Source organism: Coregonus lavaretus, assembly GCF_964263955.1.
Source record: "Coregonus lavaretus genome assembly, chromosome: 6".
NCBI classification, from domain to species: Eukaryota; Metazoa; Chordata; class Actinopteri; order Salmoniformes; family Salmonidae; genus Coregonus; species Coregonus lavaretus.
This window is the reverse complement of record NC_139993.1, coordinates 33,321,489-33,349,197: the sequence shown is the minus strand read 5'-3', so window position 1 is coordinate 33,349,197 and position 27,709 is coordinate 33,321,489. Positions and strand designations below refer to the sequence as shown.

General features: G+C 41.8%; 3 protein-coding genes across 7 annotated transcripts in view; 1 reads left to right on the top strand and 2 right to left on the bottom strand.

Moving 5' to 3' along the window:
• Positions 1–51: 51 nt before the first annotated feature.
• LOC311130266 (ras-related protein Rab-8A) lies at positions 52–7,422 on the bottom strand. Its single transcript, XM_084162984.1, has 9 exons — positions 7,194–7,422; positions 5,166–5,226; positions 4,953–5,013; positions 4,507–4,584; positions 4,298–4,387; positions 3,951–4,016; positions 2,145–2,195; positions 1,173–2,038; positions 52–1,042 (listed from the first exon to the last, which is right to left on the bottom strand). Exons 1-8 carry the CDS (start codon positions 7,315–7,317, stop codon positions 1,949–1,951), a joined length of 621 nt encoding a protein of 206 aa, XP_084019110.1. The 5' UTR covers positions 7,318–7,422; the 3' UTR covers positions 52–1,042; positions 1,173–1,948.
• Positions 7,423–7,540: 118 nt separating this feature from the next.
• On the top strand, positions 7,541–15,513 carry LOC311130265 (small ribosomal subunit protein eS27-like; the record flags this gene model as incomplete). Of its 2 annotated transcripts, XM_084162983.1 has the most annotated exons (4): positions 7,541–7,697; positions 8,406–8,514; positions 14,749–14,859; positions 14,997–15,513. In XM_084162983.1, the coding sequence occupies exons 1-4, from the start codon at positions 7,692–7,694 to the stop codon at positions 15,023–15,025; spliced, it is 255 nt and encodes an 84-aa protein (XP_084019109.1). In that variant the 5' UTR covers positions 7,541–7,691. The 2 variants fall into 2 exon arrangements, with proteins under 2 accessions (XP_084019109.1, XP_084019108.1); XM_084162982.1 differs by lacking the exon at positions 14,997–15,513 and having other exon boundaries at positions 7,607–7,697; positions 14,749–14,909.
• LOC311130264 (tropomyosin alpha-4 chain) overlaps positions 15,360–27,709 on the bottom strand; it is a 24,427-nt gene continuing 12,077 nt past the window's right edge. For 2 of the 4 annotated variants that reach the window (XM_084162978.1, XM_084162979.1), the window contains 7 exons: positions 20,850–20,983; positions 20,390–20,507; positions 20,016–20,086; positions 19,652–19,727; positions 18,881–18,943; positions 18,695–18,764; positions 15,360–16,686 (listed from right to left, as the gene is read on the bottom strand). In XM_084162978.1, coding sequence (XP_084019104.1) covers positions 16,604–16,686; positions 18,695–18,764; positions 18,881–18,943; positions 19,652–19,727; positions 20,016–20,086; positions 20,390–20,507; positions 20,850–20,983 — 615 coding nt within the window. In that variant the 3' untranslated portion in view covers positions 15,360–16,603. Of the gene's footprint in view, positions 16,687–17,368; positions 17,544–18,694; positions 18,765–18,880; positions 18,944–19,651; positions 19,728–20,015; positions 20,087–20,389; positions 20,508–20,849; positions 20,984–27,709 lie in introns of those variants that run through there. The other 2 variants (XM_084162980.1, XM_084162981.1) reach the window with 1 other exon arrangement.

The window sequence follows — 27,709 nt, the reverse complement described above, 5'->3', positions numbered from 1 at the left end:
CTGTCACAGCATTTTGATAAATCAACAGAAAGAAAAAGGAGAAGAGTAATAAACCTTTTCATGGCATCTATTTCAAATACTCTCAATACAGTAGGTTGACGTTATTAAATTGAGTTCTTATAATCACATTTACTTTAGTTGGAATGGACTATAGGCCTACAAAACAACTATAAAGGCAGACTAATATTTGCGCCATTGTCACTAATTTTCTGCCACAAATACGGACAACACAACAGCATGAAAACAGGCTACGAAAGTCACACAAAACTAAACCTGAATGGTATTACAGTATCACAATTTAACAACCAGTAAACAAGTAAGGAATAGTCTGAGAGGCTGGCATTTGAAAAGGTTGCATAAGACATAACAAAAAAAAAAAAAAAAAGTCAAATCCATGACATAAAGCGATTATTACCACCCAAAATATTCTCTCTCTATTTCAGTGGTCTCCACCTCACAAACAAGACGAATATATGGGGTAGAGAGAACATTTTGTGGAGTGGTTTAATATTAAAAACACATTTTGAATGCCAAAACCAAAAATGTGGGCAATTTATGCAATTAAATCGTTAGATCACAATTAATCTATTTCCTAACTAGACTGATGTTACTGTGGAACAGATTTCAACTGACAGCCACCGGAAGTTCTGGAATGTAATAGTTCTAATGAATACTGACATATTCCTATACAAGGGAACAGAATAAGACACGCTTTTGCAAATTGTAAGCAGTGACGCCAATTTCATTACTAAAGTGCAATCAAAATGTGCAGATTTGGCACAATTGTTTTACCACTCAAATATGGTTACTAAATCTCGCACATAAAATTTTTGAAACTGCATAATGATAGAGTACATGTAAAATGATGAACACACAAGGCAATTTTTTAGGTATGTCTTTAGATGGAATGTCTTTACTATTGAAGAAAGAAGACGAGTAGGCGGCCAGTACGTTGCAATAAACTTTAGTGAACTGTTAACAGAAAATATATACAAAAGAATACATATTGAAGCAGATCAGCATTGTACGTGAGGACGCACAACTGCAACACGTTTCGACTTCTAATCTTCCTCAGGCAGCTTTGAAACGCGTTGCAGTTGTGCGTCCTCATGTACAATGCTGATCTGCTCCAATATGTATTATTTTGCATATATTTTCTGTTAACAGTTCACTAAAGTTTATTACAACATCCTGATTACCTGCCATTTAGGGGCCTACCTTCCCACTGCCCTCATCTCACGTCTTCACTATTAAACATGGTAAGACGTTAACACTTCAGAATTTTTATAAGTATTACCTTAAGAAAATAAGTGTCTTTCTTGGATGCTATTTGTTGGATTGCAAATGAGTATTGTCAAGGTAGAAGAGAGAGAATCACTATCATTTGAGAAAGGAAAAAACAGGGACACATAGATCTCCGTAGTAGCTAGATGACACAGAAGTCAACTATCTGACAGAAGACGTCAGATGTATGTATGATGGTTAACTAGTCTTATCATGGAATTAAGCCACTGCTTTTAAGGATAAGGTTAATCCACGTTGAGACAAAACCTCACTAAGGATACACTTTGGCAGCAGTGCAACCACATAGCAACATAAAGTACCTGTAACAATACCAACTGCAGAGGACAAAGAGAGAGGAGAGGGGGAGCAGAACCCTAAGTGTAATTATGAGAGACGATATAAGAGCATGAGGGTACAGAGGAGTGCCTGGTATAGAGATCTCCATCTAGCACCCATCCAACAACCCTGATTGATCCACCTGACCAATGAATGCTTCCGTTTTTCAACTGGGGGCACATGGTGAATCAGAAAAAAAGCTGAAAGCCCAAAGAGGCCTGGGATATGGGGAATGAGAAAGGGATGAGAACAGGGCGAAAGAGAGGAGAGCTCTGAGCAAGCGCAGTCCAGTTCTGTCCAGCTGTGGACAAGGATTAGGCCGTGGTCCTCACAGGAGGGTGCAGCGGAAGAAACTGCTCTTCTTGGGCTGTTCTGTGATCTTCACCCCCTGACTGCTGCCCTGAGGACTGTTGCCCTCCTGGAACACACAAATACACTCACTGTAAGTCAGAGCGGAGCGCACACACATTATATATAGCCCATCTAAAATAGATGTGCACATACTACACCACACACACACTTACCAGTTTCTTGTCCATTTTCGCCTTGATGTCTCTGGCAAGGGTCATAAATGCCTGAAAATGTCAGGGGGGAAAACAGGGCAAACTGAGATCAAATCAAAGAGAGACAAAACAATGTGCATCGTCTTTCACTAACCTACAGTAACATCACAGCAATTACTGTACTCCCATTGGTTTTAGAACTGCTTGGAATGAGTCAACTCTGTAGGCTCGGCCCTAAACAGTGTGCTCCCCGTCACCTGGGTCTACATGGCAAATGAAGCTAGCTATACGGATGTATGATCTCTGTGGTAACTTGTATCTGTACAGGGTGAACTTTAAAATTACTCTATACGAAAGGGTTTTATTGTCTTCAGGAATTCTGTCTTATTTACATTGGTCTCATCCCTCACACAAGCCTTATGGACATTGTCATGGGTGATCAGGTTACTGTAAACTTGGTATTGTATGATTGGTCAATGGTGGTTGGTTTTACACCTTCAGATGTTATAAATGAAATGAAGGTCTGTTGTTCTCCATCTTATCCTGTATATTGGATAACGGTTGTATGATATTTTCTAATTTCCTAGGCTTCTAGGACTCTGGCCTAGTAGACATCTCTTTGTTCATGCTTTGTCTTGTAAGTGAACCTTAGGATCTAGTATTGCCTTGTAACTTAAGATGTATGCCTTGTATGTGAATTAGAGGTCTTCACAGATCCACTTGTACCCGAATACCCGAGATCCGAACTCGAGCGGGTCTGGATCCAGAATTCTAAATAATGTCACAGGTCTGGGTCGGATCTGATATGATTGTCACGGGTATGGGTAATTTTAACCGACTTGTCCGGAAGGGCCAATACAGATCCGAACGCAACTGCTGCAGTACAGAGACATATCTTTTATGCTACTGCTCTTGCTTTTCACGAGAGTGGAGCATGGCAAGTGTAGCTTGTTTTTGTTGTTGGCCAATCATAAGCCATCAAAGCAGCAATAGGCTAGTCATAGAGCCTCCGTGCATGTCAAAAGTTAGGAGACATCTAATCAATGGAAGATGTAATTACAATGACGGAAGGTGGATAGGCTAGAACGACCAAGAGCCAACAGGTAGGCTGCTACTTAATATTCTGAATGGAGTTATTTGTAACTGTAGGATGAGAAACCGCAATTAGCCTAGCTAGCTAGCTAGATTCTCCCGGTTTGATACAGTCAAGACAGGTACTACGTAATAATATTTGATGATAAATAAACTAGCTATAGCAGCCATTAGTCTACTATAGCGCGAGTCGGCTTGGTTGGTTGCCGTCTCTACCCTCCCTCTTCACCGTGTCACTCGTTCACAGTACGGCCCCTCCCCTGCCTGCGAGAGCGGCACCGCTCTCCCTCCTCTCGCGCTTTATCAGCTCCGGTTAATAAAGTAGCATAAACAATTCATTTTCTGCTGCTTCCCTCACCTCGGATCGGACCGGGTCTGGAGCCGACCAGGTCTATACGGAATGGGTCTAGTTGTCCACGGGTCCGTTCGGAACGGGTCTCTATATTTAAAACATTTATTTATGCATATCGGGTCCGGGTGGGAAAGCCCCAGATCCATTTCGGAACGGGTCCAACTTTTTGGACCCGTGAAGACCTCTAATGTGAATCCATTCATTTTACAAAGTATAATACTTGCTTTGATATTCTCTTCTCATGACCATTCCTTGATCTTAGTCAGCTAAACGCATCATTGCAAATGGTTTTACTATAATGTTAAATCCAGTTATTCGGTTTAATAGACTTTGACCATATTATTTTGCATAGTCTTATGACATTTTACCCCACTACAACTCACATTCTCCACGTTGATGTTGGCCTTTGCACTGGTCTCCATAAACTTGATACCATACTCCAACGCCAACTACCAACAGGAGATAAGAGGGACACAAAAAACCTCAGACAACATGTAGATTTCTGATTGCGCTACTGTCCATGTAGCCTCGCAAAGCCACCTGATCCCTCAAGCTCACATTAAAATGCTGCATGGATGCAGCGTTTTAATGTAAGCACGCAGGATCAGGTGGCCTTGCGTGGCTACATGGACAATAGCCCAATCAGAAATCTACATCTACTGTATAGACACTATTTAGTTATTTAGTTTATGATATGATACTTTTCATTTACTGGTCAGTGATCACCCACCTTCTCCCCTCTGTCTTTGGACACCTGTCGCTTGTCATTGACGTCACACTTGTTGCCCAGCACCATCTTCTCCACATCTGCAGAGGCATGCTAGACAGGACGAGAGGATATGAGTCATCCATAGTATTTATAGAGAAATGCAACACCTTCAATTTCACTCAATTCTGTTCTCCTACAGAGATATAAATGTTACAATTTCTGACGACTACCTCCTCTATATTCCTTATCCAGTTCTTGATGTTGTCAAATGACTTCTCGTTGGTGATGTCATAGACTAACATGATGCCCTGGGGAGGAAGAATAAACAGAAACATATAGTAAACAACCACTAACAGAGCATGTCAGATATTAGAATCCCGTTAAACCTGAGAAACCTGTACAGTTGGGAGGATAGCAAATTGTTATAAAGGGCCTAAACAGGATTCCAGGGCGATTGTACCCACCTCCCATGGATGATCTCAGGTATGTACTGCTTCATTTACAACAATAAAGGGAGAGGCTCAGACTAGTGCGGAATCTATTAGTGATGCACTGATTGCCATGAATGTCTCTGAACATTATTTTTTAAATCCAAACTAAGTTCTTAGCTAGCTAGGCATATGCTTAGTACATTTGTGACATTGTGAGAGTGACATAGAGAAGCAAGGCGACTGACCATCGCTCCTCTGTAGTATGCCGTTGTGATTGTTCGGAACCGCTCCTGGCCAGCTGTGTCCCTGGGAGAGAACAACACAATGAGAGCCTTTCATGCCTATCCCTGAATCAACCCACTTGTTGAATTATAGGCCAATTGTGAGCATTCCCAAGGTGCTCTTTCCAAGACATAATTTAAGAGACATTGTGTGAAGAAGTCAAAGGGCTGTCTTACCATATCTGTAGCTTGATCTTCTTCCCGTCTAGTTCTATTGTTCTAATTTTGAAGTCAATACCTAACAGAGAGACAATTTTAAATGTATTTATATTTCATTGTTGTCTAACAGAGTTCCAAATGACAAAGGATCCTTGAAACAACCATTTGACGTTGATGTACAGCACTGTTTATGCAGAGGTGGCAAAAGTAGACTACATTCAACATTTGCTCGGAAGCTAGCAAGTACTTATTTGCATGACTCAAAGTCCAGAGTGACTGGGGTCTGGCTAGGGAGGCCCATCTTTTTAGATGATGTTGCAAGCCACACACAGGAAGTCAAGGACTTCAATGTAAATTTCTGCAAAACATCAGGGGAAACCTCACCACACCTGTAGTTAGAGCTATCCTTTCTGTAATGTAACAGTGACTGGTTTGAACTAAGTAGCAAACTCTTTCAGCTAAAATTGGACTGCTTGCTGTGTAGGAACTTCACTGCTAGATTAGCTAGCTAGATACACAACATGACCAAAAGTATGTGGACACATGCTCGTCGAACATCTTATTCCAAAATCATGGGCATTAATATAGAGTTGGTCCCCCCATTGCTGCTATAACAGCCTCCACTCTTCTGGGAAGGTTTTCCACTAGATGTTGGAACATTGCTGCAGGGACTTGCTTCCATTCAGCCACATGAGCATTAGTGAGGTCGGGCACTGATGTTGGGCGATTAGGCCTGGCTCACAGTCGAAGTTGGAATTCATCCCAAAGGTGTTCGATGGGGTTGAGGTCAGGGCTCTGTGCAGGCCAGTCAAGTTCTTCCACACCGATCGACAAACAATTTCTGTATGGACCTCACTTTGTGCACGAAGGCATTGTCATGCTGGAACAGGAAAGGGCCTACCCCAAACTGTTGCCACAAAGTTGGAAGCACAGAATAGTCTAGAATGTCATTGTATAAGGTAGCGTTAAGATTTCCCTTCACTGTAAATAAGGGGTCTAGCCCGAACCATGAAAAACAGCCCCAGACCATTATTCCTCCTCCACCAAACTTTACAGTTGGCACTATGCATTGTGGCAGGTAGCGTTTTCCCTGGCATCCGCCAAACCCAGATTCGTCCGTTGTACTGCCAGATGGTAAAGTGTGATTCATCACTCCAGAGAACGCTTTTCCACTGCTCCAGAGTCCAATAGCGGCGAGCTATACACCACTCCAGCCGACGCTTGGCATTACGCATGGTGATCTTAGGCTTGTGTGCGGTTGTTCGGCCATGGAAAACCATTTCATGAAGCTCCCGACAAACAGTTATTGTGCTGACGTTGCTTCCAGAGGCAGTTTGGAACCTCAGTTGCAACCGAGGTCAGACGATTTTTACGCGCTGAGCTTGTGTAGCCTATCACTTTGTGGCTGAGCCGTTGTTGCTCCTAGACCTTTCCACTTCACAACAACAGCACTTACAGTTGACCAGGGCAGCTCTAACAGGGCAGAAATTTGATGAACTGGCTTGTTGGAAAGGTGGCATCCTATGACGGTGCCACGTTGAAAGTCACTGAGTTCTTCAGTAAGGCCATTCTACTGCCAGTGTTTGTCTATGGAGATTGCATGGCTGTGTGCTCGATTTTATACACCTGTCAGCAACGGGTGTGGCTGAAATTGCGGAATCCACTCATTTGAACGGGTGTCCACATACTTTTGTATATATAGTGTAGTTAGTCAGAGTAGGCTACTTGCTCACTTGACAGCCAACGTTAGCTAAGGAATCAGCTGGTGTCTGGTGACGTCGCCTACAAAAACTCATGAACATCTCAATGTTAGGTATGCCGGGGATGCTGAAGTGCTGGTTTTATTGTCAAGCGAGCAGTGTGACAAGCCGATTATTGTTTCCTGGCGTTGTTTCCTGGCTGGAGAACTGAATGCTAACCAAACAAGCTCTTGCTAGCTATCGTTAGGATGGGCGCTCACCACCAATATTGCTAGTTGGGGTCGGGAGCTAGCTACCCCTCTCCTGCATAACTTTTCGAACCAGAAAACTTACAAAATGCACATACCTATTGTCGAGATAAACGTTGAGTTAAAGGCATCTTCTGAAAATCTGAACAACACACAAGTCTTTCCGACGCCAGAATCGCCGATTAACAGTAATTTGAACAAGTAATCGTAAGTCTTCGCCATATTATTAGCTATCGCGGAAATCCCGCCCGGCAGCTGTGTAAAGAGATATGGTTAGTTAAAAAAAATATTTGGATATGTCACTGCGTTTTCAATTTATACTGGACCAGTGATTGGACAAACAACATGTCACTCTTGACAGTAGTCGTGGCTCCGGAAGCGCGATTTACCCACTGTCAATCAAAATAGAAAAGCCATCTGATTGTGCGCTTGCAGTCAATGTCCCACCCATTAAGATGTGATCCCACCCTTATACAGTTTTACAACTTTTCAGCTTCACATTCACAACAACAATATCAGTGTACAGTCTGCAAGCCGTGCTATAATATTTTTATCAAAGTACAGTGCCAGTGAAATAACAATAACCAAGAGAAGCAATGTCGGTAAGTGTTTTTTCTTTGCTCATGTGAGAAGTAGCCACACCAGAGCCACATATGTCGTGTTTACGCCACTGGAATAGCCAGTCAAATACTGTAGGCCTACTTCTTTATTGGAGGCCTTGCTTTCAGTGGTGTAAAGTACTTAAGTAAAAATATATACCCAAAAGTACTCGTTACATTTCGAATGCTCAGGCAGGACAGCAATATGGTGCAATTCATGCACATATCAATATAACGTTTTGTCATCCCCTCTGCCACTGATCTGGTGGACTTACTAAACACATACTGCGTTTGTAAATTATGTCTGAGTGTTGGAGTGTGCTACTGTCTGTGACAGTCTGTCCGTAAAAAAATAAAATGAAAAATCGTGCCGTTTGCTTAATATAAGGAATTTGATGTATAGCTTTTACTTTTACTAAAGTATGATGATTGATTACTTTTTCACCACATGTCATAAACAAATTAAATAGTGGGGCTTGTCCTGGGAATGGGATATATGTCTGGGCATGCCTCAAAAATAGTTTTTGTATCAGACATGAGAGGGCGCCCTTGACTTATTTACATCAAAACCATACATTTATATAAAATATTATTATAACTAACTAAAGATTAACGTTTTAATCTGTGTTTGTATAATTCTATGGCTCTTAATGTATAGACAAATTGTGTAAACTGCAAAATCATATATTTATACATTAATCCGTATTGCAGCTCGCTAAGGACCTAATGCACCCTACTTTGGAGGCTGAGAGGCAAAGACACAAGAAGAAGAGGTTGGTTCAGAGTCCCAACTCCTACTTCATGGATGTAAAATGCCCAGGTGAGTAGTAAGGATGTACAACTGCCCAAGTTTGCGACTTGCCATTAGGGCTGGGAATTGCCAGGGACCTCACAATACGATATTATCACAATACTTGCAGTACCAGTTAAAAGTTTAGACACACCTACTCATTCAAGGGTTTTTCTTAATTTTTACTATTTTCTACATTGTAGAATAACAGTGAAGACATCAAAACTATGAAATAACACATATGGAATCATGTAGTAACCAAAAAAGTGTTAAGCAAATCATAATATATTTTATATTTGAGATTCTTCAAATAGCCACCTTTTGCCTTGATGACAGCTTTGCACACTCTTGGCATTCTCTCAACCAGCTACACCTGGAATGCTTTTCCAACAGTCTTGAAGGAGTTCCCACATATGCGTAGCACTTGTTGGCTGCTTTTCCTTCACTCTGCCGTCCGACACCCCAAACCATCTCAATTGGGTTGAGGTCGGGGGATTGTGGAGGCCAGGTCATCTGATGCAGCACTCCATCACTCTCCTTCTTGTTAAAATAGCCCTTATACCGCCTGGAGGTGTGTTGGGTCATTGTCCTGTTGAAAAACAAATGATAGTCCCACTAAGCCCAAACCAGATGGGATGGCGTATCGCTGCAGAATGCTGTGGTAGTCATGCTGGATAAGTGTGCGTTGAATTCTAATTTTTATTTTATTTTATTTCACCTTTATTTAACCAGGTAAACCAGTTGAGAACAAGTTCTCATTTACAACTGCGACCTGGCCAAGATAAAGCAAAGCAGTGCGATAAAAACAACAACACAGAGTTACATATGGGGTAAAACAAAACAAAGTCAAAAATACAACAGAAATACATATATATACAGTGTGTGCAAATGTAGCAAGTTATGGAGGTAAGGCAATAAATAGGCTATAGTGCAAAATAATTACAATTAGTATTAACACTGGAATGATAGATGTGCAAGAGATGATGTGCAAATAGAGATACTGGGGTACAAATGAGCAAAATAAATAACAATATAGGGATGAGGTAGTTGGGCTGGCTAATTTCAGATGGGCTGTGTACAGGTGCAGTGATCGGTAAGGTGCTCTGACAACTGATGCTTAAAGTTGGTGGGGGAGATAAGTGTCTCCATAGAATCACAGACAGTGTAAGAAATGATGGACTGTCATTTGTCTTTGCTTATTTGAGCTGTTCTTGCCATAATATGGACTTGGTCTTTTACCAAATAGGGCTATCTTATGTATACCCCCCCTACCTTGTCTCACAACACAACTGATTGGCTCAAACTCATTAAGAAGGAAATAAATTCCACAAATTAACTTTTAAGAAGGCACACCTGTTAACTGAAATGCATTCCAGGTGACTACCTCATGAAGCTGGTTGAGAGAATGCCGAGAGTGTGCAAAGGTGTCATCAAGGCAAAGGGTGGCTATTTGAAGAATCTCAAATATAAAATATATTTTGATTTGTTTAGTACTTTTGTGGTTACTACATGATTCCATATGTGTTGTTTCATAGTTTCGATGTCTTCACTATTATTCTACAATGTAAAAAATTGTAACAATAAAGAGAAACCGTTGAATGAGTAGGTGTGTCCAAACTTTTGACTGGTAGTGTATGTGCCGATACGATATATATTGTGATTCTCACGATTCTACATATCCATTGCACTTCGATACTGATCTTTTATTGCGATTTGATGGTCAAAATATTGCTCACTATATATCTGCTGCAGAGAGACCATGAGAAAAGTAGTTTTGATCAGTCATGGAAATAAATGTGCTGAAAACATGTTGGCTCAATATTTAGAAAGAAGATGGAGAACAAGCTATTGGATGAACAATACTGGAGTTTTGGCCCAGGTACAGCCGACTAGTGCTAGCAAACACTACTCTAGCAAAATAATAATAATAACAATTTTTAAAAAGTTACATCCTGCCCGCACCTGCAGCTTTCATACTGTACCCACCCGCTCCAGCTGGCTTTCTGTCCAACTCCCACCTGCTCCTGCAAGAACTGGTCCCGAACCCAACCACAGTCCTGCAATGTTATTTTAGGCATGTGATTCAGCTCGCTTGCCAGCCATGGTCTCAGCAATTTTGCGCCTATAGGCAATATCAAAATGTGCAAAAGTAAGTAATAGGTTAAATTACCAGAGATTCTCACATGGCCCATTATATTAGGTTATTGGTATTACTGGGCTATATCAGCCTAGGCTAGACGTAGTTTGAAGAGAGCAGAGTAGATGGAGATACAAGGGACACTTACAATTTCTCTTGAGTTACGTTTTATAGCCTACCTTTTAGGAGCGGGGCGATTTTCAGATGGAGACAAATATGGGTGATGAATATTTATTCCTAGGCAATGTAGTAAACTTTAGCCTAATCATATTTAGGAAGTACATTTCTTTGGAAATATAACTGCCCCGTGCTTCTCCGTCCATGCGGCTGTAGCCCAGGCAGCTTTATTTAATTGAGACCACACGCGCACCTGATCTTGCACGTATGGCTATTCAACTTGAAGCAGCAAGAATGATAATAATAATAATAATAATAAATATAATATGCCATTTAGCAGACGCTTTTATCCAAAGCGACTTACAGTCATGCGTGCATACATTTTTGTGTATGGGTGGTCCCGGGGATCGAACCCACTACCTTGGCGTTACAAGCGCCGTGCTCTACCAGCTGAGCTACAGAGGACCACGATGATGAGAGCGGACACTTGCAATTTCTCTTGAGCTACGTTTTGCATATAGAATATAGCCTACCTTTTAGGAGCGGGACAATTTGCAGGCAGAGACAAATTACTGGAAAATCAATATTCTTTGAAAAGGAAAGGTGCAACGCTCGCGCAACATGGTTGCGCCTTCTCCTTTTCAGTGATTATCTATTTTTTGGATTGCACCTCGACTCATGTTGGTTGAGCGCCCTCCACTTCTTTCCATTACCGATATTTATTTACAGACACTGTAATAAACTATAGCCTAATCATATTTAAGTTAATTCCTTGGAAAGATAACTGTCAAGTGATTCTCCTCCACCCATGCATAGACAGCCTACTCGATTTAATTAAGACCACACATACTGTAGGCACACTTGGAGAGGAGAGGTAGGCTCAGTGGAGATTTTAGCATGTAAATCTTGGTGGGGTGAAAAAAAAGAAATAAGTGGGATGCATGCCAGCAAACCCACAACACAACACTAAACAATACATTAATTGCACTATAACGGTGACAGACGGTGCCCACAAACTGTTAGGGCCTACATAAAGCTGTCCCAACAGCAGTCCCAACATCTTACCACTGCTACACCTGGCTATCAGCGGAGCCTTGTCTGGCAGCGAAACAGTTCATTCAGCCTCATTTACGGCTTAAAAAAAAAAACATAGCTGATATAGCTGACTTGCTTAAACAAATGTGGTTTCTACTGATAATTGAGATGTACAAACTATGGCATAAGGGGACGACAAGCGGATAAGAGGCAATCCGTAATTTCGATTAAGACATAATGAGCGAGCTAGGATGGACGTAGTCAATAACTATTTGTTAAGCACTTTTGAAATGTAGTGTCTCCATGAGTGACAGAACATTGAGCCAATCACAGCGCAACTAGAGAACATTAACAACACCTATGCTCCGTATTTTCCGCTGGCTGCCCCACCACCACAGAAAGCACTGAGCTAGGCTGAAACACCTGCATTTTGGAGCTGCCTTACTCAAGAAAGCAAAAAAGAGACCATGTTTGTATGCAGCTTTAAGTCAATGATATATATACAGTGAGGGAAAAAAGTATTTGATCCCCTGCTGATTTTGTACGTTTGCCCACTGACAAAGACATGATCAGTCTATCATTTTAATGGTAGGTTTATTTGAACAGTGAGAGACAGAATAACAACAAAAAAATCAAGAAAAACGCATGTCAAAAATGTTATAAATTGATTTGCATTTTAATGAGGGAAATAAGTATTTGACCCCTCTGCAAAACATGACTTAGTACTTGGTGGCAAAACCCTTGTTGGCAATCACAGAGGTCAGACGTTTCTTGTAGTTGGCCACCAGGTTTGCACACATCTCAGGAGGGATTTTGTTCCACTCCTCTTTGCAGAGCTTCTCCAAGTCATTAAGGTTTCGAGGCTGACGTTTGGCAACTCGAACCTTCAGCTCCCTCCACAGATTTTCTATGGGATTAAGGTCTGGAGACTGGCTAGGCCACTCCAGGACCTTAATGTGCTTCTTCTTGAGCCACTCCTTTGTTGCCTTGGCCGTGTGTTTTGGGTCATTGTCATGCTGGAATACCCATCCACGACCCATTTTCAATGCCCTGGCTGAGGGAAGGAGGTTCTCACCCAAGATTTGACGGTACATGGCCCCGTCCATCGTCCCTTTGATGCAGTGAAGTTGTCCTGTCCCCTTAGCAGAAAAATACCCCCAAAGCATAATGTTTCCACCTCCATGTTTGACGGTGGGAATGGTGTTCTTGGGGTCATAGGCAGCATTCCTCCTCCTCCAAACATGGCGAGTTGAGTTGATGCCAAAGAGCTACATTTTGGTCTCACCTGACCACAACACTTTCACCCAGTTCTCCTCTGAATCATTCAGATGTTAATTGGCAAACTTCAGACGGGCATGTATATGTGCTTTCTTGAGCAGGGGGACCTTGCGGGCGCTGCAGGATTTCAGTCCTTCACGGCGTAGTGTGTTACCAATTGTTTTCTTGGTGACTATGGTCCCAGCTGCCTTGAGATCAAGATCCTCCCGTGTAGTTCTGGGCTGATTCCTCACCGTTCTCATGATCATTGCAACTCCACGAGGTGAGATCTTGCATGGAGCCCCAGGCCAAGGGAGATTGACAGTTCTTTTGTGTTTCTTCCATTTGCGAATAATCGCACCAACTGTTGTCACCTTCTCACCAAGCTGCTTGGCGATGGTCTTGTAGCCCATTCCAGCCTTGTGTAGGTCTACAATCTTGTCCCTGACATCCTTGGAGAGCTCTTTGGTCTTGGCCATGGTGGAGAGTTTGGAATCTGATTGATTGATTGCTTCTGTGGACAGGTGTCTTTTTATACAGGTAACAAGCTGAGATTAGGAGCACTCCCTTTAAGAGTGTGCTCCTAATCTCAGCTCGTTACCTGTATAAAAGACACCTGGGAGCCAGAAATCTTTCTGATTGAGAGGGGGTCAAATACTTTTTTCCCTCATTAAAATGCAAATCAATTTATAACATTTTCTACATGCGTTTTTCTGGATTTTTTTGTTGTTATTCTGTCTCACTGTTCAAATAAACCTACCATTAAAATTATAGACTGATCATTTCTTTGTCAGTGGGCAAACGTACAAAATCAGCAGGGGATCAAATACTTTTTTCCCTCACTGTATATATATTTGTTTACATTGTTTGTAAACTGATATGTGACGCGTAGTAATGCGCTGAATGATGGGTCGCTACTGAACTTGAAGCAGCGAATTCTGAGAGTGTGAATAATGCAACAAAGAGGTGCTTTTAATACAATATGTAGACCCAGGCTAATGCATACAAAGCAGAAAGACGACCGTTTCCAAACAATCTGCGCGAGCAAAAAATATTTTCATCCCAAAGTTGTCTGTCTGACTGCAAGCTCCCGCCCGCAGCATGAAAAGTTACGACCGCGCCACAATGATCTCTGTCAGGACCCGCAGCCCTCTACTTGGAGTCAAAGTATGGATTTATCTTCCAAAATAATATCATGATATATAACTGTATCGATTTTTCCCCCATCACTATTTACCATACTGCATTGATAAACTATGTACATGTAGTGTTCACACTATTATTATAATAACATTATTATCTAAAATAATTATAATAATTTACAACAAATAAATTAAGCATGAAAATAAAGCATTTACAAAGGCTTATTAAAGGGATAGTTCGGGATTTTGGCAATGAGGCCCTTTATCTACTTCCCCAGAGTCAGATGAACTCGTGGATACCATTTAAATGTATCTGCTAGCGTTGCACAGTGACAAATTCTACAGGAACAGCTAGCATGCCAGTCATTGCGCTAACGCTTGTTAGCAATTGCACTAGCACTAGTTAGCAGCTTCCATCAAACTGCACGCAGATACATAAAAATGGTATCCATGAGTTAATCTGACTCTAGGGAAGTAGATAAAGGGCTTCATTACCAAAATCCCGAACTATCCCTTTAAAGAAAACATATTATATAAGGGAACAGAAAAACATCTTTGTTGTCCCGTTTATTCCAGGCTGCTACAGGATCACCACAGTGTTCAGTCATGCCCAGAGAGTGGTGCCCTGTGGCGGTTGCTCCTTCGTCCTGTGCCAGCCCAGAGGGGGGAAATGTCGCCTCACTGAGGGTAAGAAGTTGTACAATTACATTGCTCAAGAGCCTGAACTTATACAGTAGCATATGCACATACTATATCAGTTTAGAGCTCTATTGAATGTCTACTGATTATTAACTTGAACTTCTCTTTCTCGCCTCTCTATCCAGGCTGCTCGTTCAGAAGAAAGCAACACTGAGGGAGATTACAGTAGTGAGCTTTCAACTCTGATAGTCGTGAAAGGTGGACCATGGATGATTCCGACTCTTCAGTCTTAATTTTAGCATACATTATATTGATTGGAATGGGTATATTTAGCTGAGCTGATTGACAGTGCTTTGACCTTATTGTGATGTCTGTCTTTCATGCAAAATACAAGCAGAGTCATATGTTCAGCTACAATATTATGTCTTCCTTTCATATTGAATAGGAATAATATGATATAATATAAGTTGAAATAGTCTGCCTCTGTATGTTTATGAAATTTATATTTTTCTTAGTAAATAATAAAATAAATAATCGCTTAAGCCAGGTTATTTTGTTTTGTAAAAATTTATTAGATTGAAAGCGGGAAAGGTGAATGAAACATTTCAACACAGACTCAGTCAAATGTGAAGCTTTTTTCAAGGGCAAAGGACGAGAAGCCATGATCACCTTCACAGACAACAATAAAAACATTTGAGGGTTCATCTTCTCTGGTATGTGTATTCTTTGGTTTCGAGAGTTCCCCTGCCAGAAAGTGGTGAAAAACTGGAGCAATACATCTTCTCAATAACTAACATTATTCTACTATATACAATAAGTATCCATGTTTTAATACCGTGATTGATGCTCCAGTGGTGCTTATTTGGCATAACTTTTACTGTATATGCTACCACCAAATTTAATACCAGGAATGTGATTTTACACCTAGGGCTAGGCAGTCAAATGTAGAGCTGGGATAGTGGTCCAGCACGTCAGGGTATAGCGGAAAGGAGGTGCTATGAAGCTGCATACGGTGGCACTTTAAAACCATAGAGATTATAGGTTAAGTCAGAGGATGGGATGCAGTTCTTTAAAGGCTCTTTTCACATCATCAAAAACAATGATTTTGGCTTTGGCAAACCCTCCATGTCTGTCAGTCATAGTATTTTACCACCACCAGTAGCACCACAGACATGTTCACCATCCTTTCCATGAGTCATCCTCTAGTCTCAATGAGCATGTTAACACACGCAAGCACACCGAAGGCAGAATATTGACTCATTCTGAAAAGGCACAGTGCAACTTGTGAATATGTTCACATACATTGTGAATGCACTAAATATGACCATGTCAATGGGTGCATGGACAGTAAAGCTGATTCCTGTAAACTGTTCACATAAGACCTCTAGGCGGAGCTCATCATAAAATGAAGACCATGTCACTTAACCTATTTCAAAACCATGCTCCTGGAGTTCACATTTCAAATATGAGTTGTCGTTTTTCTATTCTTTACTAATTGGTCTGAATATAAGACTGTTTATAATTATGGTCATAATCCATTTTCTTTTAACACTGGTCTATAATCTCAAAGTTCCATAAAACAAAATGCTGTAAACATAAGAAACAGGGGATTCGAGGATGGTGGTGGATTGGAATGTATTTCTCTTGAAGAGAGAGAGAGAAAGTTGTGACTTAAAAAGAGAAGAAATATTAAGGGTACAAGTATTTAAGTTAATCCCCTTTCACTGGGAATGAAATTGAATATTTATGGAATGTTGCAAGACTTTTATCCTCTCCATCTTCCTCATAATTTTTATAAGCTGTTGAGCTCTTGCAGTGTTTGATCCAGGACTTGATGCATTCCCAAGTTTTCTTCTTTGGCACCTGCTAATTTTTCTGGAAAATAAAAAAGAATGACATTGAAGAATTATTGAATGAAACCACACAGGACAGGAGCATCATAAAGTTGATTAATATTAATTCATTCTCCTTAGGTTTGGTAAACAATATTCTACACTGATGCCAAAGCAATTCTTATACAGTATGCCCAACAGCTGTTTAACATAACTGCTGTGGTCATGTTAAGTTGTTCCATATGCAAACCCCAACCACACTAAAGAACCCTACAAAATGCAGATTTGCATGCATAAAACTGATGATGGTTAAGTCTGCATCTATTCAGCAGCTATGTACAGTAACAGTCTATTGAAAGCACTTTGTTGCACTGAACTTAAAAGACAAAGCCACTGGACATTTCCGATCTTATGCACACTTTTTAAAACATGTTGTTGTGAACACACCTCAAATACTTAAACTGCAACCACAACCAGGAGTGTGTTAGTCAAGATATACATAGTTGTGTGACATTTATGCAAAATAGGTGAGGGACAGGCAACGTGAATGCATGCCTCACTCCATAAATTCTCACCTTCTTAAAACAGTTGTTTTGAAACATTGAAACATTTAATTCAAGAAGAAAGTATAGTTTAGATGTAGGAAAGAATGGGCTTTTAATGAGTTGAATTGCACAGTGAGATGGACAGAAGGCACAGAGAACTGGAGAAAGGCCTGTGTTTCTGGCAGCTAACCCTGGGACACAGTAGGCCTACAGTGGGAAGGGTGAGAGGGCATACACCCTGGAGGCAGCAGGAGACAGACAGGAAGAGACATCTACAAGGAGGTCATGTCATTGAGGGCATGGTCCAGCTCCTCGCTGATAGCCTTGTACTTCAGCTTCTGAGCGTACAGTTCATCTGGAGGTCAAAGGGCAGCAGGAAGTAGTGCAGGTAAGGCACAAGGAAAGCAGCAGTAGCAGAAAGAGAGGTGGAGGACAGGGAATGAGAAAGAAAATGGCAGCAAAAAGAGAGGGAAGAGAAAGAGAGGACAGGTCAGTGGTTGCAGAAGAGAAAATTCATACAGTATAAAAATGTAAGAACAGAAGATGCCAGAAAGATAAGAGATGTTTGTCTACCTTCCCACGGGGGGCCAGTATGAAAAAAAAATATATATATATAATAATAATAATGTATGCACTCACTAACTGTAAGTCGCTCTGAATAAGAGTGTCTGCTAAATGACTAAAATGTAAAATGTTAAAAATGTACCTGTGAGCATTTCAAAATGAAAATATGTTGCAAATCTTTTTTTATGGGCAGGTGACTACTTTAAGCAATTAAGCCCATATAAAGGTTTGTAAACCCATTCCATGTGGCTTTAGGACCAAATATGCTGATCTTTTAAAAGGATTTTGAGCACACTTTGTCCTTTGTGCAGACAGCAGACACAAAAAGTGGTTGTCTTTGGAGGTCGGCCTGTTGCCGGTTAGTAGGGAATGGGCCTACATATTTCTTTACACTTGAGACCAAGACAGTGTGTTTTATTAGCTTGTCGGAGAAGTTTCCATATGTTTGGCAGAGTACCCTTTCTTCCAGATAAATATTTCCAGCTAGATGAAACACAAAACCCTTGCTGGGACCGTGTCAATGTGAAACTGCATCACAAAATGGAACTGTGCATATTAAGATGTTGTTTCTTTGCTCACAGAGAGGATTAAATAACCAGACCTCGACCTAGGAAACTACATCCACTGGGGATTCCTGAACAAGCTCGACATCTTTACTAATTTAATAAATTGGAATATCTCCCTGGGAGAAATGTATATGGTAGACTGCGGCCTTGCCAGCCTGACATACCGTATGTTGTTCTGTTTAGAGATACTCAGGTTTAGAGGTCTGAGATGCTACTAAAAACAATGATAAAACTGTTCTTTCAAAATATAGTTTAATCTTCTGCAATAAAATATGTCTAACTTACAGTAACTTGCTCTACACTAAGATACGTTTACATTCTCTTCTATATTGCCATAGAGCAGTTTGCAACAGTTTCTTAAACAAAGCACTCATACCTTCCAGGTCGTCGATGGACTTTTCCAGTTTGGCCACAGTCCTCTCTGCAAATTCTGCACGAGTCTCAGCCTGGGGGACACAGAGGGAGTGGGGGGCGTCAGAACAAGACGCCATCTTTGACATGGAGCAAATTGGTTTACTACTGTATGTATTAAGAATCAAATAAGATGCCAGCAACTGCTTACCTCCTTCAGCTTGTCACTAAGAACCTTGATCTCCTCCTCATACTTGTCCTCTTTTTCTGAGTACTGTCAAAATACAAGTCTGTTACAGACAAGCTCTGAATTCTTGAACATGTCTGAACTCCAAGACAGATACAGAAACACACAGACATATTAGCATGAAAGTGCATAGAGAGTGATGGTCTTGCAGGACTGTTTGTCAACCATGCTTCGTTGTAATACAACACTTCAGGTGTGATAAACTGTCTGTGTGTTGGTATAGGGAACACATTGTGCTGTGATGCCAACCATGAGAAGGACATTGATTTAATCAGCACAGCGCAACTGCTTAATTGGCTAAGGGGGAATCATGTGGCATGACTGACACTAGACCGGCTGGGTAGGAATGCAGAGACAAATCTGTGCTGGTCTAGAACTATTACACCTTCATGTGCCATCAACATTATCATTAAGAAATCAACATCCAATTTGTCAGGTGATAACAGGGTCTTTGTTCTGATGCCTATGAAAGTAAAAGTGTGGCAGGCAGTGATTATACTCAAAACAACTCTGCTTTCATGTCAGCCATGTATAGTCAACTCCTGATAACTGCAAAGGCTTGGGACAGCCCTAAGTGGGTGAACTAACCCAGAACATGCAGATATCCCAGAATAAGTTAAAATAATGTATTTGAATTGGGAATGGGGATCTACACTGCACTTCGCACTTATCCAATGTGCACTTATCAGCAGTTGACTGCATTTACTTGTATGATGTAATAGTATGCACACTGACCTTCTCAGACGAGGCTTCTAGGGACTTGAGGTTGTTGGTCACATTTTTCAACTCCTCCTCCAGATCACTGCATTTACTACAGGGGGAGAAAGGAAGAGAAGTACTTAGCTTGGACATCTCAATAGTTACACAAGCCTGGAAAAACCTTAAAGAAAACTGATGTCCATTTTAGCTTATGGCAGTAAATCACATTTTTGAACTGGACACTTTTTAAAATGTTAATAAAAAAGTGTTATGAAGCTCCTTACAAACCTTTTGACTCTTCTATTTCTAAATAGGAGGATAAGAGACCCCATCACAGAGGGATCCTAACCCCAATTTCCCCTTGTATTCCAGCGTAATAGGAGGAGTGTGCTGCACTTACAGTTCTGAGACTTCTGCCCTCTCCTCAGCTCTCTCCAGCTCTCCCTCCAAGATCACCAGCTTACGGGCCACCTGAGGTAGACAGAGAGAACCATATAAGTGGAACAGTAAGAGTAAAACGAATATTAAAAGTAAGAGTAATGAATGGGAGAACAGTATGAGAACAGTATGAGAACAGTATGAGAACACTATGAATGGAAGAAAAAGTATGAGAACAGTATGAGAACAGTATGAGAACACTATGAATGGGAGAACAGTATGAGAACAGTATGAGAACAGTATGAGAACACTATGAGAACAGTATGAATGGGTGAATGGACGGTGGGTGTAGAGCTCCACACAGGACAATCTCTATGGGACTATATGAAGTCTCACCTCCTCGTATTTCCGGTCGGCCTCCTCAGCGATGTGCTTGGCCTCCTTCAGCTGCATCTCCTGGATCTCCATCTTCTCCTCATCCTTAGAGGCCCTGTTCTCTATCACCTTCATACCTCTGATTGGACAGGACACACAGTGATATCAGCAACACACAAGACACACTCAATTGCAAGTGTCATTTACATAGCCCATCCAACATGGAGGCACATTGAATCGTTTTACACATTCAAGATGGCTGTCTGGGAAATAGTACGCTTTCAGTACGCTATTGAAGGGGCTGGTCATTTGCTAGCAATGCACATAGCAACAAAACTTAACGATAAAGAACCTTCAAAGCAAGCTGCATGTGCCTGGTACTATCCAACAGGCCTCAAACCAGCAGGAAAAAGGGCCTATAAATATGCTGTCAAATTAAAGATGATAAATACATCAGTTTCTGTGGCTGGCTGGTACTGACCTCTCGCTCTCATCTGCGGCCTTCTCTGCCTCCTCCAGTTTCTGCAGCGCGGTGGCCAGCCTCTCCTGGGCCCGGTCCAACTCCTCCTCCACTAGCTGGATCCTGCGGTTCAGACCCGCCACATCACCCTCCGCCTGGGAGAAGAGAGGGGGAAGAGGGGTCAAAGGTTAGACAGATATCAGGGTCACACTGACATAGTAATGTGTTGTACTAGAGAGAAGCACGTCCTGCTAAGAGGATGTTCCCTGGATGGAAGCCATCTTATGGAGGTTAAAGACACCCTCAGTCACCCATAACCATGTGTCAGGATCCAAGGACAGGGGAATTCACAGAGAGCCCATATCCTCTCCATGATAACTTAAGCCAAGGCAATCTATATGGCTGAGTTCTTGGGTGTCAAATGAGTCATGCATTCACAGTGTCTAAATGACTAATAACTAAATGGCAAAGTGAATTGAAGGAAATGTTCAAATGGATAGAAGCTAGAGTCTTTTAAGGTCAGTGGGTTTAATGGTGAATGAAATGTGAACAGAACTCTTGATTCCATCTATTAAGAAAACAGAACGGGGTCACGAGATGGAAGAAAAATTGGATGCTCTTCACTCGATAAACAATCCACTTTGTAGAAAGCAAACAGAAAAGCAAACATTTATTTAGTCCATAAGCATATCCACCTCCTATTTAAACACAGCAAACTGACTCCAGACCAGTTCAATGGAAGCTCTCCCGCAAACTCTGACTCACTCAGGCCCTACTACTACCTCTCCCACAGTTCAGTACAGCACCCACAGGCCTGCCTCTGGCTGACCATGACCAGACCCATTTTACACAACCTGCAGTTACTCCTCTCCTAATTACAAGGCGTGCTGACAAAGGGAGCTGCCCTCCACTGCCCTCTATCACTTGGTCCTATCACCAGCCAGTCAGTCTCTCAGTCAGTTAGTCACCATGGGCGTGAGGACTGAACACTAGGCCTGCCTACTAGAGACATGCTGTCTCAGAGGCCAGCAGAATACAGGTTAGGGCTAGGGCCTGGAATAAAAGGGCCACAGAGATGGCGGTTTACCTTTGGAGAGGGAGGCATAGAGAGAGCTAACAGAGCACAGGGGAAAAGGGTAATTAGGAGCTATTTGTGCAGAGTGAGTGCCATCCCATTCCATTCTCTCATGGCCTGGATATTCCAGCTCTGCTCTTGGCTGGGATGGCTGTGGGAGAGACATGGCTTCCTGCTCTGCTCTGCTCAGGGCCTGGCGGTTAGTCAGCACTCTCCTTTCTATGCCTCTCTTTTGCTTTCTCTCGATCTCTCCCTCTCTCTCTCAGTCTTTCCCTAGTTACGACAAAAGCCTGTAAAGAGACAGTGGAGGCGGACAGGAAATGTCTGTTAAATGAAAGGTTGATGGAACAACAGTCAGCCAGCTAAAAGCCAATTGAATCCAACGAGACGATGACCGATTTTCCAGACAGTGAATGCTGTTGCATAAATTGACCACAAAATGAATAATTGTGGATAATATCTCGTTCCCTAACTTCTTTATAGGATTCTATGGATATCAGATCAACTGCCAGACAGTTTGAAAGAAAATACAAACCGGGCCTGAAAAAACAGATTGTTATTTCCTGGGTGAGGTCATTTTTATTATTTAACCTTTATTTATCAGGTTTTTCCTCACTGAGATAAAATCACTTTTTCAACAGAGACCTGGTCTAATGGCTATCTGGAGAATGCCTCCACACATAAACAAACATTCTATTCATGAGCGCAGGTCAGTTAGGTATGCAGGTCTGTATGCGGCTGTAAAATAGCTCCAGATACAGACAAGCAGGCAGTTAGCAACAGAGCTAGCTTCCTGAACAGTTTAATGGCTGTTGTCAAAATATCAGCAGCATAGAAACATTGATTACCAGGGGATTTACCACTCAAATAATGAGCAATAGTGTTGAGGTACTAGTTTATAATGGCGATCTAACATCAGACGTTCAAGTTAAGTTTTTAATGTCACGTGCACAAGTACAGTGAAATGTACTTGTGCACGTGGAAATCTCCCCCAGACAATACTCTGTGGGTTTTAAAACATGATTATCTATCTATACAGTATGTCCCTTCATGCTTCCGAAGGTATTCATTCAGCTATGTGGAGGGAACCAGGCATTCTTCTGTGAGACACATGACAATGGTAGATACTGGCATTCAACCACAGAAGTCTCTCAGGGTTGAATGGGAGTGGCATTTTGTTGTTGTTTGTTCAGCTACACAGTACCTTATCTATGTACAAGGCCCATGCCATTATGGATGGTTGCTAATGAATACTCTGGAGACTTGAAAAGTACCACAAAGAAAAGTATGCAACTCATTTCCAATAAACTGACATAACAGCTTACAGGATCACCCTATACAGTACATGAGTACATTCCTGTTACACATTCAGCGTTTTAGACTAAATGTAATGACCCTTTTTGAGAGAAAGGAAGTGGAATAAGTTTAAAGGGGGAAAAAGGTAGAAAAGGAACAGGAAGCCAACCCTCTCCTTCCTCCCTCCCCTCTTTCTTTCTCAGTCAGTTCAGGGTCAGAGGAGAGCTCTCTCTCCCTCTTTCTCTCTCTTTCCCTAGCCATGCCCCTTCCTTAGTCACCCAGCATTCTCCGGCTGCCTGCGACGCACGCCTTATATGGTAAAACATACTCAAGAGAATGTTTGTGGTGCCAGGAAGATGTTAGAGAGCAATCACACACGCATGCGCACGCATGCGTGCACACACACACACACACACACACACACACACACACACACACACACACTTGTGTACATGCACACAATCACACATAGACACACACACAGAAAAAAATGCTTAAATTAAACCATCTGTGAGCACTGGGATTCAGGAAAAGCAAAGATACCAAGCTACAAGGACATGCTCTGTTAGCTCTTCCTCTCTCTCATATAAACTAAGCCGATCCAATTATGAATGGAGATAGGAAATGTCTAGTGAGAAACTAAATAGACTACATTAATGACATGTCTAATATTATGTCATGATGGCACTAAATATAGCTATCAACAATAATGTGTTCTGAATGAAAAGTGTGTCAGTAGCTATGGCTAGGGCCAGGAGTGTCTCCTGGCCACGTCAGGAAAAACTTGGAACCTTAGTTAACGTTATGGTCTATAACTAGGACCAGGAGTTTTTTTCTGATCCCATGGCCAGATCAGGAAAAACTGAAAACCCAAGTTATATTGGTCAGGAAAAACTCCTAGCACATAGGTAGCTACTATATGTCTGCAGTACCAGCTGAATGTGTTCTGTTGTTTGGAGGCCGTTTGAGGCTTGGCAGCTAATGACACAACGACACCCTACTGACACTAATTACACACTGACACAGCATCCTCAATGAGCGCCCGCAGCTCACTATAATAAGCTTGATGTTGTTAGCCCAGCATCTGGAGTGCTGAATAGCTGAATCACTCCCTTTGTCCCCCGCTCTGCACACAGTGGTATCTCCCTCCCTTTGTCCTCCGCTCTGCACACAGTGGTATCTCCCTCCCTTTGGCCCCTGCTCTGCACACAGTGGTATCTCCCTCCCTTTGGCCACGCGACTGGCTTTCTTAATGCTGTCAATATAACTCCAATATACTTTATATCAACACCAGAGGCTTTTCAATGGCCACAATTATGTAAATGCTGAGCTATAGACGACAGGGATTGGCCATATAATTTAGCAGACACTTTATTTTTACCAAAGCGACTTATACAGTGACTGAATACATTTTCGTATTGATGGCACCAGCGGAAATCAAACCCAAGTCCCTGGCGCCGCTAGCGTCATGCTCTTACCAACTGAGCGAGAAGCCCCTCGCTGTGGCTCATGGAACAGGGTGGGCCAACCCCGCACACCACACATTTTTATTTGCGGAGGCAAAGGACCATACTTTATGAAAAGAGCAGACGCTCTGAGATATTCAACCAGGACCAAGACTACTACTACCATTTCCATACTTAAGCCAGAGTTTTCAAACTAAACCATCTTTAATTCCATACATACAAGCGATGATTGGAGCGGTACCCGTCAGAGTCCTGCATTTATTTATCTAAATACATGGCTCTGGTACGCGTTTGTCCCTCTTGTCAAGCGGCTAGTGCCTTGGTCCATGCTATCCAGAATCCTTGGGACGTCCCAACTCTGACGTTGCCCCATTGAAGTTGAAATGTAAAATGGTTAAGGTAAGGGTTAATGGTCCCGAACAGTCATTCTGATTCCCATGTAAAATAGCCTTTTGAGTGACTAAAATATCACCCATAATCATTTTGGGGGATAGAAATGCTCAAAATTTGAGAAAAAATATTTTCTCTCTCATGGCTAACTATCAGGAAGTTTAAAAAAGACAGGCTGAGTGGGCATGGGAGCTTATATTCATGAGCTTGCCTTGACTGAAAGCTATTTGAAACTCCCATGTCAAGAAACGTGGATACAGTGAGCAGTGTAGCAGTAAAATAATCTCAAGCAAATTTGGTGATACACAAAGCAACTGAAACAACATTGAAATTGCATCAATTATGTTATTTGTTTTTACACATCTCCTGTTTGGCATGTCTCTTGTGATGCGGTTCACAGCAGCACTGATGGATGTGTTGACAAGACAACTACCTCAGAGTTTTGAACAACCCTCCCCGCTTTTGTTCCATGCTGGCTGAAGACCTAGCTAGCCAGTAAGTAGAAAAACACCAGACACCGATGAAAGGGGAAACATATAACTATCTTTGCCATAGATGAATAGTGTATACTTTTTATTATATTTGCTGACACCCTACAGTCAAATTTTGGCACCAGTTGAGTAGCTATCTAGCCATATAAACCATTGCCCCTCTGCAAACACACCTTCTCCAATGTTGGTTATAAGGCAGTACTTATTTAAATTAGGTAAGAGAATATCATGTTATCATTGGTGTATTCAAATGAGAGTTAGGGTGATGTCACCCCCATCCCCTTAATAATCCTGCATCCTGAATCCAAGTGTTTGACATGGGGAGGGGACCAGTACCTTTATGATCAAACATTATCAATGTAGAAGCAACAGTAATTTTGTATACTTTGGTCATCATACTTTGAACTGGTTTCATCCAAATATCATCACATTTCATGAAAAACATGATTTTAAGGTTAGGTAAGCGTTAAGGTAGGGGTTAAGGTTAGGGTAGGGATGTCCCAAGGATACCAGATAGCACTAACCCTAGTACCTTCACACACACACACACACACACACACACACACAGAGAGAGACGGAGGACGACAGCCACTAAACAAACATTTTCGAAGTGTGAAAACTTAAACGCTATAGCACCATAAGCATGCATAAAAAAGTATTTACAGGCAATCGAAATGATTAACCAAAAAACAATGTTTTTTATTGTTAGACGTGACTGACTCTGTAAACCTTGCGAAAGTATTCACACCCCCCTTGGCATTTTTCTTATTTTGTTGCCTTACAACCTGGAATTAAAATAGATTTTTGGGGAGTTTGTATCATTTGATTTACACAACATGCTTACCACTTTGAAGATGCAAAATATATTTTATTGTGAAACAAACAAGAAATAACAGAAAAACAGAAAACTTGAGCGTGCATAACTATTAACCCCCCCAAAGTCAATACTTTGTAAAGCCACCTTTAGCAGCAATTACAGCTGCAAGTCTCTTGGGGTATGTCTTTATAAGCTTGGCACATCTAGCCACTGGGATTTTTGCCCATTCTTCAAGGCAAAACTGCTCCATCTCCTTCAAGTTGGATTGGTTCCGCTGGTGTACAGCAATCTTTAAGTCATACCACAGATTCTCAATTGGATTGAGGTCTGGGCTTTGACTAGGCCATTCCAAGACATTGAAATGTTTCCCCTTAAACCACTCGAGTGTTGCTTTAGCAGTATGCTTAGGGTCATTGTCCTGCTGGAAGGTGAACCTCCGTCGCAGTCTCAAATCTCTGGAAGACTGAGATTTCCCTCAATAATTTTCCTGTATTTAGCGCCATCCATCATTCCTTCAATTCTGACCAGTTTCCCAGTTCCTGCCGATGAAAAACATCCCCACAGCATGATGCTGCCACCATCATGCTTCACTGTGGGGATGGTGTTCTCGGGGTGATGAGAGGTGTTGGGTTTGCGCCAGACATTTTCCTTGATGGCCAAAAAGCTCAATTTTAGTCTCATCTGACCAGAGTACCTTCTTCCATATGTTTGGGGAGTCTCCCACATGCCTTTTGGCGAACACCAAACGTGTTTGCTTCTTTTTTTCTTGAAGCAATGGCTTTTTTCTGGACACTCTTCCGTAAAGCCCAGCTCTGTGGAGTGTACGGCTTAAAGTGGTCCTATGGACAGATACTCCAATCGCCGCTGTGGAGCTTTGCAGCTCCTTCAGGGTTATCTTTGGTCTCTTTGTTGCCTCTCTGATTAATGCCCTCCTTGCCTGGTCCGTGAGTTTTGGTGGGCGGCTCTCTCATGGCAGGTTTGTTGTGGTGCCATATTCTTTCAATTTTTTTATAATGGATTTAAAGGTGGGATGTTCAAAGTTTCGGATATTTTTTTATAACCCAACCCTGATCTGTACTCCTCCACAACTTTGTCCCTGACCTGTTTGGAGAGCTCCTTGGTCTTCATGGTGCTGCTTGCTTGGTGGTGCCCCTTGCTTAGTGGTGTTGCAGACTCTGGAGCCTTTCAGAACAGGTATATATATATACTGAGATCATGTGACAAATCATGTGACACTTAGATTGCACACAGGTGGACTTTATTTAACTAATTATGTGACTTCTGAATGTAATTGGTTGCACCAGATCTTATTTAGGGGCTTCATAGCAAAGGGGGTGAATACATAT